Here is a 16,361-nt window from a genome sequence, read left to right as displayed (position 1 = left end):
TAAAATTTCCTAGAAAATTCAAGCACACACTCAAGAGTTTGTTAATCTTTATTCCACTAAACCTACAATAAACTGAGTAGTAAAGGGTTTGTTGTTGTTGTGGCTGTTGTGCTGTGGAGTTGGTTCTGACTTATGTGGTGACCTTGTACAGGTTTCCGAAGAGCAGTTACTGAGTTTGATGACTAACTATGCAGCTAGCAGTACAGTGCTTATCCAACAGCACCACACGAGGACAGGCTTTATACAAGGGATTGTTGGTGGTTATGTGCCGTGGAGTTGGTTCCGACTCATAGTGACCCTGTACGGGGTTTCCGAGGGTTAAATCTCTACAGGAGCAGAAAGCCTCATCTTTCTCCTGCAGAACAGCTGGAACTTTCGAACTGCTGACTATAAGATTAGCAGCCCAATTCGTAACCACTATGCTACCAGAGTTACTTATATAAAAGATAGGTAGGCTTTATATAAAAATGGACAGAAAAACACTATGCAAGTTCTATTTGCTCTTTGATGCCAAGATATCTTTCCTTAAATAAAACTGATTTGTCTATCTCTAATCAAACCCTGGAGTTAATGATATCATCTTTACAGTCTTAAATCAAAACACACCCAAATCTTAAGAAGGAGAAAAGAAAATGGGTACCCTCTGTGGGTTTAGATTAAGGAGACTTTCTAGAAAGCAAGGTATTGAAACTGACTAGGTGAAATCTGCTTATGTGCCATGAACCTCCCACTTCATAGTTTTAAAAATATAAACATATATACACACAGACTGCCTGAATGCAAAGGAAACCCCATAAGCAAGTGTACAGAACTACAAGTTATTATATTTGGCTAATTTCTTTCAAAGGAGTCCAATTGGCCAGACAGCCACAACTCAAAACTTTATGAGTCAGAGTTGAAGATAACTCTGGTGCCTGCCCTGTGGGTGAGAATGCAGAGTGAATGCAAGTTTCATGTGAGGCTGACTCAACACTAACCAGTAGTTAATGGAAGGGAGCACGTTGTCCAAGCAGTCGGCTACCTGCTATCATTTATTTGTGCATACATGACCCAGGTGACATGACGTTGATTCAGACTCATGGGTGGTTATCCCATATTTCACAATTTAACTGCTCCACAGAATTTGTAATGGTTGTGACCTTTCAGAAGTGGATCACCAGTCCTTTCTTCTGCGGTACCTCAGGGTAGGTTTAAACCACCACACTTTTGGTTAGCAGCTGAGCAATCATCTGCTCCCAGCAACATAAATGTTGTTGTTATGTGCTACCGCTGAATCAGTTCCAACTCACAGTGACCCTGTGTAGGGTTTCTGAGGAGCGGCTGTTGAGTTTGAACCACCGACCTTGTGATTCAAGCGACCTTGTGGTCTAGTGCCTACATATATAGTAATGATAAATTTTGAAAAGCTACATGGCCAACGTCCAAGTTGAGTTTATTTCATGGAGGGAAAAAAAAAAGACAGGATTTCCCTGAACACCACATAGTGACTAGCCTTTTTCATTTATCTTTTATCACATCACACACACACACACAAAGAAATCAACAGAATCACACCAAAACATAGTCCCATACCCCTTAAGTTAGCAGATTTAAAATGAAATCTTGAAGCAATATCTTCTTATACCTTGATTCAAACTCTATTTACAAATTAAAATTACACTTAGAAAGATACCAACATTCCTATTACAATCATTGGCTATTTTGCTTTATTATGGTTTGGGATCTGGATCTAAAACTCTCAAAGCTTTCTTCAGTAAGAATCATAACTTCCTTTTCAGTACATAATTTATTTACCCACTGAGTTTCTGAGCCTGTTTTCCTTTTTTGTGCTTCTCTTCTCTGTTCTGTTTTACAAATGGCACATAACCTTTGGAGCGGGTGCAGTCGGAGACAGCACTCATTATAAGTGACTTAACTCAGGAAAAGCTAACATGTAAGAAATGACAAATAAGTATTTCAATCCTTTGGTTCAACTTCAAGGAAAAAAAAATCAGTTGAAATAATTTACAAATCAGTGGTAATTCTTTTTGGTTAGAAACAAATCCACCAGGTAGATTTCTAATTACAATCAAACACTGCTTTGAAAGTACCACATTCCAATCCTCATCTTCCTGCTCACAGAGGCCACTGTTTACAATGGGTCTGACATGACACAGGTTACATTAAGGCACAGTGGATGGTACAAATAAAAACAAATACTTTAGGACTGTTTTTCTTTTTTTTTCCTGCGCAGATACTAAAATATGTACCGTTTCCATGATAAAATAACAACAACCAAAAAAAGAAAATACATATATTTTTGTTATGAAATTCCTATACAAAATTGTTAAAATTTACACCATCTGAGCTGCCAAAAAAGGGTTTATAAAAGTATCAGTTTTCGCTCCCACACATAAAACTATCTCTTATCAGTAGGTCCAAGAGAACTTGGGTCCAAAATGTTCCAGTACATATGGAAGAGAAGAGAGCAAAAATTCCCATTCCTGCTCTCCCTTATCCCAACATAAGACAAAAACAAAGGTCAGATGTCAACAGTAGTGTATTCTACTTATTACAAACAACTGAAAAAAAAAAAAAAAAAAATCAGGCCAGGAGATGACTGGTGCAAAGCCCGGTGGATAGGTTAGAGTAAGGCACTTCCTTTGAGAGAGCAGCATCCCAACGCTGCCACTTGAGAGAGGATGCGCCAGGTTCTGGTTAAGACGAAGGACTGCAGGAGGCTCCCCAGAGCAGCGGGAATGGGAACGTCTCCACAGCAAGGGAAGACACAAGAGGTAAAACGCCCAGGTGAAACGCTACACAGAAGTGGTCACTCGGTCCATGGCATGGTTGACCTCGTTTTTGTTGGAATCCAGTCCTTTAGCAGCATTCATGTCGTTCCGTAAATTCTCCACTGTCTTTTTCATGCTCTTTAACTCCCCTGGGTGCGGAGTGGCTCGCCTTAGAAGTGTTCTCTAAAAACAAACAGGTGGATACGTGTTTTAGTTTTATCCCATTACCCTCTCAAACATGCAGCTTTGAGACATTAGTATTCTATGACAAAGCTCCTCCTTGAAGAGTATGAATTAAAGTGGATAAGAAAAGTTTTCTTTGGAGCACAGTGTATTAATCAATTGCTTACTAGTAATTAATGGAAGATAAAAGTATTTCATTTAACTCAGCTAGTCAAGATGTGGTGCTGTAGGATAAAGGACTAGACTGCAAGGTTGGTTTGAACCATAACGTCGGCGGTTCAAACCCACCAGCCACTTCTTGGAAACCCCATACAGGGTTGCTATGAGTAGGAACCAACTCGACATTACTTAACAACATAATTCAAAATAGCGATATTACTTTTTAAATAAAAGCATGCTGTTGTTAAGTGATGTTGAGTGGGGTCCAACTTATAGTGACTACATAGTGTTTACAAGCAGCAGCTGGTGGGTTTGAACCATTGATCCTACACTTAGCAGGCTAGTTCTTAGAAAAGAGTGTTGTTGCTGTTAAGTGCCGTCAAGTCGGTTCTGACTCACAGCGGCTCTGTAGAGGGTTTCCGAGGATTTGGGGGTAGATAAAAAGAGCGCTAGTTCAAAAATAAGTGATTCCTGGGGACATAGTGAGTGGTTAAGCGCTCAGCTGTTCATCAAAATGTCAGCAGTTAGAACCCACCAGCTGTTCCATGGAAGAAAGATGTGGCACTCAGCTTCCGTAAAAACTGCTAAGTGCAATCAAGTCGGCTCCACTCACAGTGACCCTACATAGGGTTTCCGAGGAGCAGCTGGTGAATTTGAACAGCTGACCTCGCAGCCCAGAGCATTAATTAACCCATGGAATGGTTCCAGACTATAAACATGGGAACCCTATGGAGCAGGTCTACTCTGTCCTATAGGGCGCCTCTGATTCAATAGTAGGAGTCTGTGTGTGTTGGGGGGGGGAGGGGAGATGTGATCTTGGGTTTATTTTTGAAACAAGATACATGTAAGATAAAAATAAAGTACTATGAACCAAAAGCAAAAACAAATACGAAAAGATTTTCAAAACATAACTGTAGGATGTGGAGGAAGAAAAGGTGGAAGGATTTTTTAAAAATCCTAAATTCCTATCACTATAATGTTCTACTATAACTCAAAAGTAGTTCTGGTTTCCTTTAGCCCTGAAGCATGGGAGCTTTAGTAAAAGGGAAGCTGAGAGGGAAAGATTTCTTTTCTTATTTTGTGGCTATTTGGGCTATTTATGTGCCTACTGATGAAAGTGCACATTCTTCTAAAAAAGACTATAGTGCTGGAAATGAAGTGATAGGGTCTGGGCAATTACACAAAATCAGATTATTTATTTTACATTCTCTTTAGCTCATACAATAGTATTTTAATCTTTTAAATGTCCTGTCCAGAAGTTTCTGGAAGAGTTAAACTCAGGTAATACTAATGTGGCACTGAAGCAACTGGTGAAATCATCAGACTCTAACAAGGAACTTCTGGAGTAGCGCTGTAGACTCAGCACTGGACTGCGAACCCCAAGGTCGGCAGTTCAAACCCACCAGCTGCTCCTTGGAAACCCTATCAGGGTTGCTACGAGTTGGAACTGAATCGATGGCACTGAACAAGAAGCCACAAGGTAAGCAAGCATTAAAGAATCATTTACGTTGAAGTTATTTTGCCATTCCTAATTCGCATTTTGTACGAAAATCCTATTTGGTAACAGCCAGAATAGCCAAGGCCATCAGGAACAATGTAAAAGCTGCCCTTTGATTTGGGGGCTGTACATAATCCCTTTAAGCTCTGCTTATGAAGATAACCAATCACTGCAAGGAGTTTAGGAAACCAAAGTCAACTTGTAGAAAGATTTCTAAAGTTGTCACAGAGTCCTGTGACATGTCTTCCTTACCCCAATGTAAGACAAAGTTCAGCTGTTTGCAGTAGTGTATTCTACTGAAAGTAGCAGAGAGCCACGTTCAAGTGCAGATGACAGTAAGAGTCAGAAGTATTTTCAAATCTGTTCTTGATTTCTAAACAACTCCTAAAGTCACCTCATAGGATACGATCACAAGCAGTCTACATGAAGGTGCAGGTGACCTGATCTCACAAAGGGAAACTAAGTCATAGGTGAGGAAGTAGGACGGAGGAGAGTAAGAAGAGACTAACTTCACGGGGAACACGAAAAATAAACAGTTCTCAATGGATTTTAAAAAAACAGTGGAGGATGGAGAAGAGGGGCTATCATAGACAAAGAGGCTAACAGCACCAACAAAAACGTCATACATTAGTCAAACAAAAACCCTTATTAACAGTTTATGAACTCACACCCAAATGTACCTTGTTTTGTCTTCAAAATGAATCCTAAATGCTAAAGACAAAGTAGAAACTTCACTATTATTTTTTTTTTTTTGAAAAGTCCTTACTAAATACCATTCTCAATATTTGGAAAATTTATACATTTGAACCCTGGAGGCAAAGGGTTTCCACTTCCATACATACCGCTTGATTGTCGTCTTCATCTAGTTCGTCATCTAAAAATCGGATTGCACTGATTCTGTTTACTGCACTCTCATTCCAGGCTTCATCGGAGACATCATTCACCAAGTTCTCCAGAGCACCACAGCGAGGCAGATTCTCTATCGGGACAAAGGACATGTCAACAGGGAAATCTACTTCATGTGCCTGGCAATGGCTTCGTATCAATTTGGTGGCCAACTAGGCAGAATAATTAAGTCTCTACGTAGTGCCAGCCGTTAATGTGCTCTCTGCTGTTAATCAAAAAGTTGGAGGTTCAAGTCTACCTAGAGTCTTAGAAGGCAAGCCCAGTGAATTACTACAAAGAAATCTGCCATTGAAACTCCTAGAGAGCAGTTCTCCTCCGACACTCAGGAGCAACTGGTCTTATGCAGAATACATAAAGATTACCAGGGGCATAACCTCTGGAATACAGAGGGCAGACTGGCTTTGAAAGCAAACAATAAGATGACCTCTTAAGCATTAGTTAAGGGGTACTAAGTTCATGTTGAGCAGAAGAAAAAACATTTGGAAATGAAAATTGGTGATGGTTGTACAGTATGGTGAATGCAGTTAATGCCACTGAATTGTACACTTAGAAATAGTTAAAATGGCAACTATTAATAGTAATAATAATTTAAAAAAAGACCTTGGACAGGTTTCCCCTTCTCTTTAATGATGCAAAATTCTGAGATCATGTAAAATATCTGCCAAATTTGTATGTTTACTATTTCAGCACATACTATGTTAATCACTGACAGAATTCTTTTTCCTAATTTTCTGTTACACACTAACATTAAAAACTTTCTCATGACAGTGATGTGACAGCACGTGTTAAATAATGCTGTTGCTAGCTGCTGTCAAGTTGGTGCCTAACTCATGGTGACCCCAGGCATAGCTGACCAAAATGCTGCCTGATCCTACGCAACCCTGTGATCAGTTTCCTATGAAACCATTGAGGTCCACAGGGGCTTCATCTGGAACTTCTACTGAAATGTGTTCTGCATTAGGGCAACACACAGGCCACCCAACAACAGAGGGTGGTTTAACAGTTTATCAGGTGCACTGGCTAGGAATCTAGCCTGGGTCTTCTGCGAGGAAGATGAGAAATATACCCCCGAACCATCGCTGTGGCATGTGGTATACTAGTACTTTCTTTAGTAAATCCTTCTACCATATTTGTCTTTTAGGGTCTTAAAGCTCACCCAACAAAGCTAACATTGACAAATTGGGTTGGGGGCCCTCCTGATTCAGAGGCTCCTACTTTCTGAGAGCATTCCAGTTCTTTTCTATCAAACCAGGCTTTCAGCTAAGGAATTATTATATAATAGCATTTAGTTGCTAGTGTGAGCATTTCTTAAAATCACATATAATTTACAAAACAAAGAGGCAATAAACTCATAACAACTCAGTGGATTAAAAACAGTATGCCAGTAGTGGCAACTACTAATCCTCATATTGCAAGTGTGGATTTTAAGTGACTCTATTACCTTTCTTTCAAACTCACCATCTGCTCCTTGGAAACCCTATACAGTGTCGCTGTGGGTAGGAATCGACTTGACGGCACTTTAACAACAACAATTACCTTTCTTAGGAACATTTGCATTTTTACCCATAGCTAAAATGAAAAACTGAAAGGTTGTGTAAAGAATTCCAGACATGATAAAAGAGGTGGTATAAGATGCATTTTCTCTGCCAAGGATGCAAGGGAAACTTCCCCGAGAAGTCCCACAATGACCTCAGCTGGGCTGATTCTGGGAGCAGACTGAACAAAATACAATCTCATTCACGTGGGGAGTAAGAGGCTGTATGGACAGATGTCAATTCCTACTCATTCCTATGGCCCCAGGATGACTATCCTTAAATTAAACTCACCTTGGCAAGTAGGTTCAGAAGGCAGCTGAGGAAGTAAGACGCAGGTTAAAATCTTCTCCCCTGTGGTGTGGTCTGTGTCCGTCTGGAACGTGAGCAGAGGCTGGGACTGGTTGTCAGATAACCAAAGAGCCTTCAGCTTCAAGGTGGTCAGGGATAAAGGCAGATGCAACAACCTAATTTATAACAAAGGGAGATGGCACAACCTCAAATTGTGTGATTAAATCAACTCCTGTAAATAAAAATGGTTTCCTGGTTCAAAGTGCTCAAAAATGTTGTTTATACTTCTTACTGTCATTTGCTGCCCAGCCAGTCCCCATGCACAGTGGATCGGACCCTTATGATCCACAGGGTTTTCTTTGATGGATTTTAGAAAAACGATAGCCAGGATTTTCTTCCTGGTTTGTCTTAGTCTTGAAGCAGCTCCAAAACCCTTGGTTATAGATTCTGCTTCATCTAAGTAGATTACTTTCAGTATTACACTTTAAACTTTTATCTTTCCGTTTCTAGCAGCTCCCACCTGTCAAACTCCTACGTGACAATTATTATCCAAATCAGACTGTTTTCAGTTTCATATGAGCTAGTATCTATGAAAGCACTCTAAAAACTGTAATAAGACACCTAAAGATTAGTTTTATATTTATGCGTCACAAAAATCTGACAGCTTGGCTGCAACCTCTTAAATCTATCCATAAATGGGGAACTGAAAGGCTACCTGCCAGAAATCATCTGCATACTTGTTACTTGCTAAAATTTACTTTCAGTGTAGTGGTTTTCCAGAAGAGGCAATTAGGCCCCTAAGGGCCATTGGGCAATGTCTGGAGACGTTTTTGGTTGGCACAGGTGGGGTGGGGTAGGGAAGATGCTAGTGGTATTTAGTGGGTCCAAGGTCCAGGGTGCAGGGATGCTGCTAAGTATCCCACACTGAACAGGACAGGGCTCACACTCATGCACATAACACACACCAGAGAATCATCTGGCCCCAAATGCCAAGAGCAGCAAGAGTAAGAAAATCTGCTTTAGTGAAAACCAATGCCTCAACTTGTCTATCAATTCACTTTTTAAAAACAGCCAAGCCTCTGTGTTTCCCAGGAATTTAACATTACGTTCCATCAGGTATTTCCACTGAAAGGATGACTCCATTTATTAAATTATATATCAGCCTTAGAAGTGACTATAAAATAGGTAAATAGTAATATTCCATGACTTACTTTATTTACAAAAATGAGACATCTTTGTCTAAAAGAAATCTCTGGCTAATTAATTCTTTTTTTTTTTTTTAAATCATATGACAGCAAGTATTCCTTTCATGAAATTTTTGTTATTGTTAGGTGCCATCAAGTCGGTACTGACCCATAGCAACCTTATGCACAGCAGAACGAAACACTGCCCAATCCTGGGCCAACCTCACTACTGCTGCCACACTTGATTCCATCAATGCTGCCACTTGGCCAATCCATCTTGTTGGGGGTCTCTTTTTCTCTGACCCTCCACCTTATCAAACATGATTTCCTTCTCCAGTGACTGGTCCCTCCTGACAATATGCCCGAAGTATGAGAGATGAAATTTGGCCATCTTGGCCTCCAAGGAGCACTCTGGCTGCACTTCTTCCAAAACAGATCTATTGGTTCTTCTAGCAGCCCAGGGCACTTTCAATATTCTCCTCCAACACCATAACTCAAATGCATCAATTCTTCTACAGTCTTCCTTACCCACTGTCCAGCTTTTGCATGCATATGAGGTTATTGAAAATATCATGGCTTGGGTCAGGCGCACCTTAGTCCTCAAATTGACATCTTTACTTGTCAACACTTTTAAAAAGTCTTGTGCAGCAGATTTGCCTAATGCAATACGTCATTTGATTTCTTGACTGCTGCTTCCATGAGTGCTGATAGTTGGTCCAAGAAGAATGAAATCCTTGACAACTTCAATCTTTTCTCCAGTGATAAGAATGTTGTTTATTGGTCCAGTGGTGAGGATTTTTGTTTTCTTGACATTGAGATGTAAACCATACTGAAGGCTATGCTCTTTGATCTTCATCAGTAAATGTTTTAAGTCCTCTTCACTTTCAGCAAGCAAGGTTGTATCATCTGCATATCGCAGGTTGTTAATGAGTCTTCCTCCACTCCTGATGCCATGTTTTTCTTCATAGAACCCAGCTTCTAGGATTATTTGCTCAGATACAGGTTGAATAAGTATGGTGAAAGAATACAACCTTGTTGCACACCTGTCTTAATTTTAAAACATTCAGTGTTCCCAAGTTCTGTTCAAACAACTGCTTCTTGGTCCAGGTACACAGCTCTCATGATCACAATTAAGTGTTCCTGAGTACTCATATTTTGCAATGTTGTCCATAGGTTGTCATGATCCACACAATCAAAAGCCTTTGCGTAGTCAATAAAGTACAGGTAAACATTTCTGATACTCTCTGCTTTCAGCCAATATCCATCGGATATCAGCAATGATATCCCTCGTTCCACGGCCTCTTCTGAATATGGCTTGAACCTTTGGAAGTTCTCTGTCAATGTATGCTTTTAGTGGTTTCTGTGTTACCTTTAGCAAAATGTTACTCGCATGGGTTATCAAAGAGATTGTCTGATGATTTCCGCATTCCGTTGGGTCACCTCTCTTTGGAATCTTCGACCAGATAGTTGTCTTCCAAATTTCTTGGCAGAGATGAGTGAGTGCCTCTTGTGCTGCCTCACTTTCTTGAAAGATTTCAATTTTTATTCCATCAATTCCTGGTGCCTTGTTCTTTGCCACTTCTTTCAATGCACTTTGGACTTCCTCTTTCAGTATTTATGTATAAATGAGTATATACTCATTTTTAGTTAACCTATATGGGAAATCCACTTATACATCTTACCAACAGAGTAATATTGCATTTTCAGAAACATATACCACTCAATTGACAAATTACAGGAAATAATTTTTTCACTTCATTGAATTATTAATAGGAAAGTTTCTTGTGAACTTTTTTTTTAATCCTGTTTCTTTCAAAACAGGAGTTAAACTCACATTCTCTACAATGTTTAAAGTTTTAAGATCATGATCAAAAAAATTACAGTCAATGCCTCTACTTTCTTAACCACAAGAACATTAAGAGAAAAAGAAGAAATCACAATTTGAAAACTGGTATAAGTCACAGATACTAACAACATGGTCATCATAACTTCTCAGACTAATAACTGGCCTCTCAGCTGAATGTTAATGCACAGGCTTAAATGAAAAGTTAAAAAGAACATTAATAACAAGTAATAGCACCACAGGATGACAACTACATGGTAAAAGCTAAAATAAATTAGTGGACTCTACAGCAGCAGATCTTGTAATCATATTTAACTAAGCCATGTAAGATTAATGAGTTGTCTAATGCACCAGCTTTCCTGCAAAGAATCAAGATGCCAGGCTGACTCTGGCTGCAGCGAGCCGAGTTCACACCACACCTAGCTTGTTCACAAGTTATCTTGAGGACAGAAGTGATCCCAGAGGTGGTAAGGAGAAAAAGGGCTCTGCTCCTTGTACAGTCTTGCACACAGAAATTCTGCAAGCTTTGCCAGCCATCTCACTGGTTCACTGGGGTCTGGGGTGAAGGGATACACATACTCCTCTGTTACTCTTGGGTGAGCCATCTCAACTCCAAGTCAGGAAACAAATTAAAAAATATGTATCTCTATATTTTTCCCTTCCATTACCAGATGAGCTTATAATGTGTTTTTGGCTTATTCTGGTTCTTTCTGTACACTACAAAACAAAGAGGGTAAATACCAGAAGCCATAGGCCCATCATTACACATCTCTATGTTCCATTTCGGACCACATCGCCCCAGAAATAGAAAGCTGGTGGTTACGTTTTACTCCAATGGTACAAGGACTATAAAGCACATGAACTGGGTGTGGATTATCTTCGCAGCCTGAGGTAACCTCTTCCATCTCTGAACTAAAACAGCAACTGCTTTGTCAAATTTATTTAGCAACCAACCATGGCCTACTTCTTATTGTGATAGTATCTTACCCTATGACTGAATACGTCTTACAATTTAACTTTTCACCCGCTTCTGGTATCTCCTACCAGAATACTTTGTTTTAAGCAAAGTTTTAATACATGTTTAAAAATTCATAGTAAAAACATGATCAAGGAAAAAAAAATTAAACAATTCCAAAACAACTAAAGTGAAAACTGTCTTTTACCCCCAAGTCTCTACCCCTCCTAGGGATATTAGTTTTAGTATTTTGGTGTACTGCATAGTGTATTAAGGAAAAAATGAGAGTGATACATTATTGTTCAGAAGTTTACTATTTTCACTCAGCTTCACGCCCCCTTCCATGTCACTAGAGAAAAAAACCCCATTATTAGGCTGATCAATATCTTCCAGTATGGTTATACTGTTATATTTAATTATTTAAAAATTGGATACTTAAAAAATCAGATAATAAATATAAAGTACAGACATGGTCACCAACAGAGCACAAGGTACAAACAAGTCCTCCACTGATTGACATTGCATCTAATATTTGGTACTAACAACATTTCTCTGGTAGTGTAGTGTTTACGACTCGGGCTGCTAACCTCAAGTCAGCAGTTTGAAACTACCAGCCGCTCCGCGGGAGAAAGATGAGGCTTTCTGCTCCCGTAAAGATTTACAGCCTCGGAAACCCTGTGCAGGGTCGCTATGAGTCAGAACCGACTCGACGGCACATAACAACAACCAACAGTGCACTGAAGGCTATGCTAAGGATAGGTTAAGTGCTCAGTTATTAACTGAAAAGTTGGCAGCTCAAATCTATCCAGCAGCTCTGGGAACATCTGGTGATCTGCTTCCATAGAGGATAGCCAAGAAACCTGATGTGGCAGTGCTACTTTGTAACCACGTGAAGCAACTTGACAGTACCCAACAACAACACTGCAGTGAACTGAGCCCATGAGTTAAGTAGTTCTATGCCCATGGATAGCTGAGAATACAAAACACCTTCTTCCTTACTGATACTTAATGTCCAAGTGGCACTTTATACTTATCCTTGTTAGCAAAGATCTTACCACTTGTAAAGGAAAGCCTTCAGAAGCTAACAGGCACACACTCTCTGATGTCATGTGCTGTTTTTATATGCTTGAGAGAAGAGGCAGAAACTTCTATTCTGTTGGGTACTACCCTCTGTGGGACATTACTGTAAGCTAAAAGGCTGATGTGGTAATCTTTTTAAAAATCATTATAATTTAATTAGCTTCAATACTGATCGTTTAATAAGTAGTAATTAAATAGTTTAATAGGCTTAAAATTTGGTTATGAATCTATATTTACAAATACACACTTAACTGACTCAGATGACAACTATTTAACTACAGTTTTTTCATTGGGCTTTTCCTACCCCAGCCCAAGCGTAATAAAATTCTAACATTCCCTTCTTCTGAGAACTAGAGAATGTGATCTTACTCATGTGAAACAACAACAACAAAAAAACAGTTTTGAGATGTCAGAGTCATCTTCCTGCTCAAGAACTAGCATTACAAATTCATGCCCACACTGTACCAAGAACCAGGAATGTGTGGAGTCATTGTATTGGCTACAGCTGGAGGTGAGTGGTCTGGAAAGGGACACCCTTCTCAAGCTCTGTATCTTCTGAAATGTTTTTTGTTGTTAAGTGCCATCGAGCTGGTTCCAACCCGTAGCAACCCTATACAGGGTTTCCGAGGAGCGGCTGGTGACGGGGAGCCACCAACCTTGTGGTTCAAACTGACTTTGCAGTCCACAGCATTAAACCACCACACCACACCAGGACTGCCATGCTTAGTCCATCAGAAATTCAACATTCCAGTCAAATTAGTGCTCAGTTTCCAGCAGCCAGTTAGTGGTTAAGAATCTATCAAGGTCACCTGAAAGCATTAACTTCTAAAAGGTTAACTTCCCTGAAGCCCTAACTCATCTCTGGGCTCCAGTCGAGCACTGCTGTTTGCTTATTCTGTTGTCTAGAATGCATTAGCAAGAATGAAAAATGCTGGCCTGTGACTAGCTAAGCAGCACTTAGGAGACAGCCCTGAAAAAACTCTTCAGATTGCTGGCATTCATCATTTTCAGTCATGGATCATTTTTCCCTGGTTGATCACTCTTGTCTTCTCTAATCATATCACACTTGAAAGTGATTTTAAAAGTTCCTTTTGGTACTGAAGCCTGTAATACATTTCCCAGTGGTCACCTATTCGTTCTGTAAAAACTATCCACAATATACGCTTCAGTCAGTAAACACAAGTGGGCTTCAAAAATGTTTGCGGAAACATTAGAGTTAAAAGGCATTGGAACTTTTCCGTGAACTTCTTGAAGTTGTACCAGGTGTGTACTGTGTGCCAAGCACTGCACAAGGGACGAGTGATACACCGGCACATAAACCATGAGATCTAACTGTAGGTAACTCTAGGTGTAGGAGGAGTGATGCATGCAAACAGGCAACTGTCATTGCCTGTGAGCCCTACGGAAGGGCAAGTTCACCAAATGCACACTCAGAGACAAGGCTTGAGGAGAGGATAAAGCATGGAGATGAAGAAGAGAGAACAGAGAGAAGAGGGTCCCAGGTAGAGACAAGGGGAAAGAAAGAACATGACATCTGGGTGCTGAAATTAGCTCTGAGTCACTGAAACAAATCTGCATTCTACCACAGTGAGGAGAAGGCACACTCACTCCAGAAATTGGCAAACAGTCCAATAGCTCAAGGGGGGCTTCAAAAAATTCACGGAAAAATGCAACTAAAGCATAATGGAATTTTCCATTAACTTTTGAAGCCCCCTTTCCCCCATACTCGCAAGCCCAGAACTTGAGAAAAAGGTGCTGCTGTACCCTTGGAGTTATCATTTAGGTGGCTCTTAACTTATTATGAATCATCTGAAGATTCTGACAAAAGCTATGAATCCACAAGCCAGAAAAATACAATTTTGGTACAATTTCAGGGGGTTCAGAGTCACTAGCAGAGCCATCAGACCCCCAGTTAAAACCTAAGGTCCAAATAATTCAAGCTTCAAGCTTGTGTTGCAGATGAGGAAACTCTGAAACCAAGGATGATTTAAAGTGAGTTCTAAAAGCTGAGGTTAAGACCTAAATCTCTCCAAGTCTAAATGCTGTTTTCCTCAATGAACTGTCATTCTGGGAGGCATTCCCACAGAAGCATAGCTTAAACTTGAAAGGACTCCACGTTCAGGATTCCCTGGTCTGGATACCTGACTAATGGATAATAGATAAACATGGAGCAAAGGCAAGATAGCAAAGACACACAGCAGACATTGGTGTTAGCATATTTGTTTTCCAGTCTCAAGCAAAGCCTACCAAAAGTTACATACCTGTTCCCTGCCACGTCCAGGACATGAAGTTCTGTCGCCTGTGACATCTCAGCAGGTATCCGAGTTAACCTGTTGTCACGCACGCAGAACACAGTGAGGCCGCAGCATCCACCAATCTACAGTGAGAAACAAAATCATCTTTTTTCCTGGGCTTTTTTTTTGGGGGGTGGGGTGGGAGGGGAGGTGAGCGTGGCATGGGATTGAAGTAACTCGCTTATCAAAATGCACAAATCACAAAAGTCTGTGAATTAAACCGCATCATTTGAACTTGCACTGACGAGTGAGCATGATTCATGATTAACCCTGAATCATATGATACATGAGAAGTCTAGTATATTCAAAAAATATCTCTGTAAAACATTACACATATGCATACTAAATTAAGAAAGTAAGCAATACAGTTCAAATTTCATTCTGAAAAGGAAATAGTTTCCCACTGCTTGTATGGAGTGCAATGATGCCTGCTGAATATGGTGACGGAACTATACAGGTCTGGGTAAAGATTATTTGGTGATAAAGGAGAGTGTGACGGCTCAGTTTCAAAAGAGTCCGGCTCAAGATGACACTGATATAACACACATGGGCACACACACACCCTTTTGAAGACTGGCCCCCTAATTACAGTATCCTCAGAGTCTCGACATAAGTGTATTGTTTCTACCTTACATCTCTTAGTAGCTTCTCATCATTCAAAACTTAATTGGTAAAGTCGTTTTCCTTTGACAAATATATAACCATCTTAATTAGAAGTAGATTTGGTAGATACACTCATTCATCTCCTCAGGAGCTGTTGGTGAACGCATATGAATTAGTATCTACATCCATGCCAAATCTAATTACTTTTTCTTTTCTTTTTTAATGTGTGGAATTCAAGGATTTGTATGAGACTGAGCTTTGTATGAGACTGGTCTTCAAAAAAGAACATAGGCTAAAAAGAATTCAGTGATTCTCTTGCATAAATTGGCTGTGGTTATTACAGTCAGGAAAGCTGAGCCAAGGGGTGGAAAAACAACTCGATCCCAGACACAACATTCTGCAGGACTTCATAAAGTACTACATTCTTCTTGCACTCACTATCCTGACTAAGAGCAATCGCTCGAAAAGGCTCATGAAGGAACCTATTGATCTCTTTCTGACATATGGAAAAATACTCCACAGACCTTCCCACTCCAGGAAGCACAAGAGACTTGAATCTTCAATGATATCTGAATAGATCTTCTGACCTTTCCTAATTCGGATGTGTTTAAAATATAAATATCTTAAATTAAATTTAAAACACACACACAATTCCACTGGAACCAAATTGATTCTAACTCATAGCAACAGGGTACAGGGTTTCTGAAGCTGTAAATCTTTATTGGAGCAGAAAGTCTTTTCTTTCTCCCTCAGAGTGGCTGATGGGTTTGAACTGCCAACCCTCAGTTAGCAGTCCAGTGCTTATGCTAGAGGTAATCAGGGCTCCTTTAATGTATGTATAGACTATCTTAAAGAGTAGAATATATATTTGCAAAATTGCTTCATAATTGCTTTCAAACACAACCTTTTTATAGCTTCCCTTTAAGAACTAATGCAAAAGAGTTTGTTGTGGCGAGCCACTGAGTTGGTTCCAACTCACAGTGACCTTTTGTAGGATTTCTGAGACTGCTAGTGGGTTTGAACTCCTAACCTTGTGGTTACCAGTCCAGTGCTTATCTTACA

At 40.0% G+C, this 16,361-nt stretch overlaps 1 protein-coding gene across 1 annotated transcript in view; it reads right to left on the bottom strand.

Annotated features, from left to right (window-relative positions):
* Positions 1-1,694: 1,694 nt before the first annotated feature.
* Positions 1,695-16,361, bottom strand: part of LRRC1 (leucine rich repeat containing 1) — a 165,254-nt gene continuing 150,587 nt past the window's right edge. Inside the window, exons 11-14 of the mRNA XM_006835723.1 lie at positions 14,664-14,779; positions 7,344-7,516; positions 5,454-5,590; positions 1,695-2,954 (exon numbers count right to left, since the gene is read on the bottom strand). Coding sequence (XP_006835786.1) covers positions 2,796-2,954; positions 5,454-5,590; positions 7,344-7,516; positions 14,664-14,779 — 585 coding nt within the window. The 3' untranslated portion in view covers positions 1,695-2,795. The remainder of the gene's footprint in view (positions 2,955-5,453; positions 5,591-7,343; positions 7,517-14,663; positions 14,780-16,361) is intronic.

Source organism: Chrysochloris asiatica, unplaced genomic scaffold (genome assembly GCF_000296735.1).
Source record: "Chrysochloris asiatica unplaced genomic scaffold, ChrAsi1.0 scaffold00019, whole genome shotgun sequence".
Taxonomy (NCBI): domain Eukaryota; kingdom Metazoa; phylum Chordata; class Mammalia; order Afrosoricida; family Chrysochloridae; genus Chrysochloris; species Chrysochloris asiatica.
This window is presented reverse-complemented; position numbering and strand designations above follow the sequence as displayed.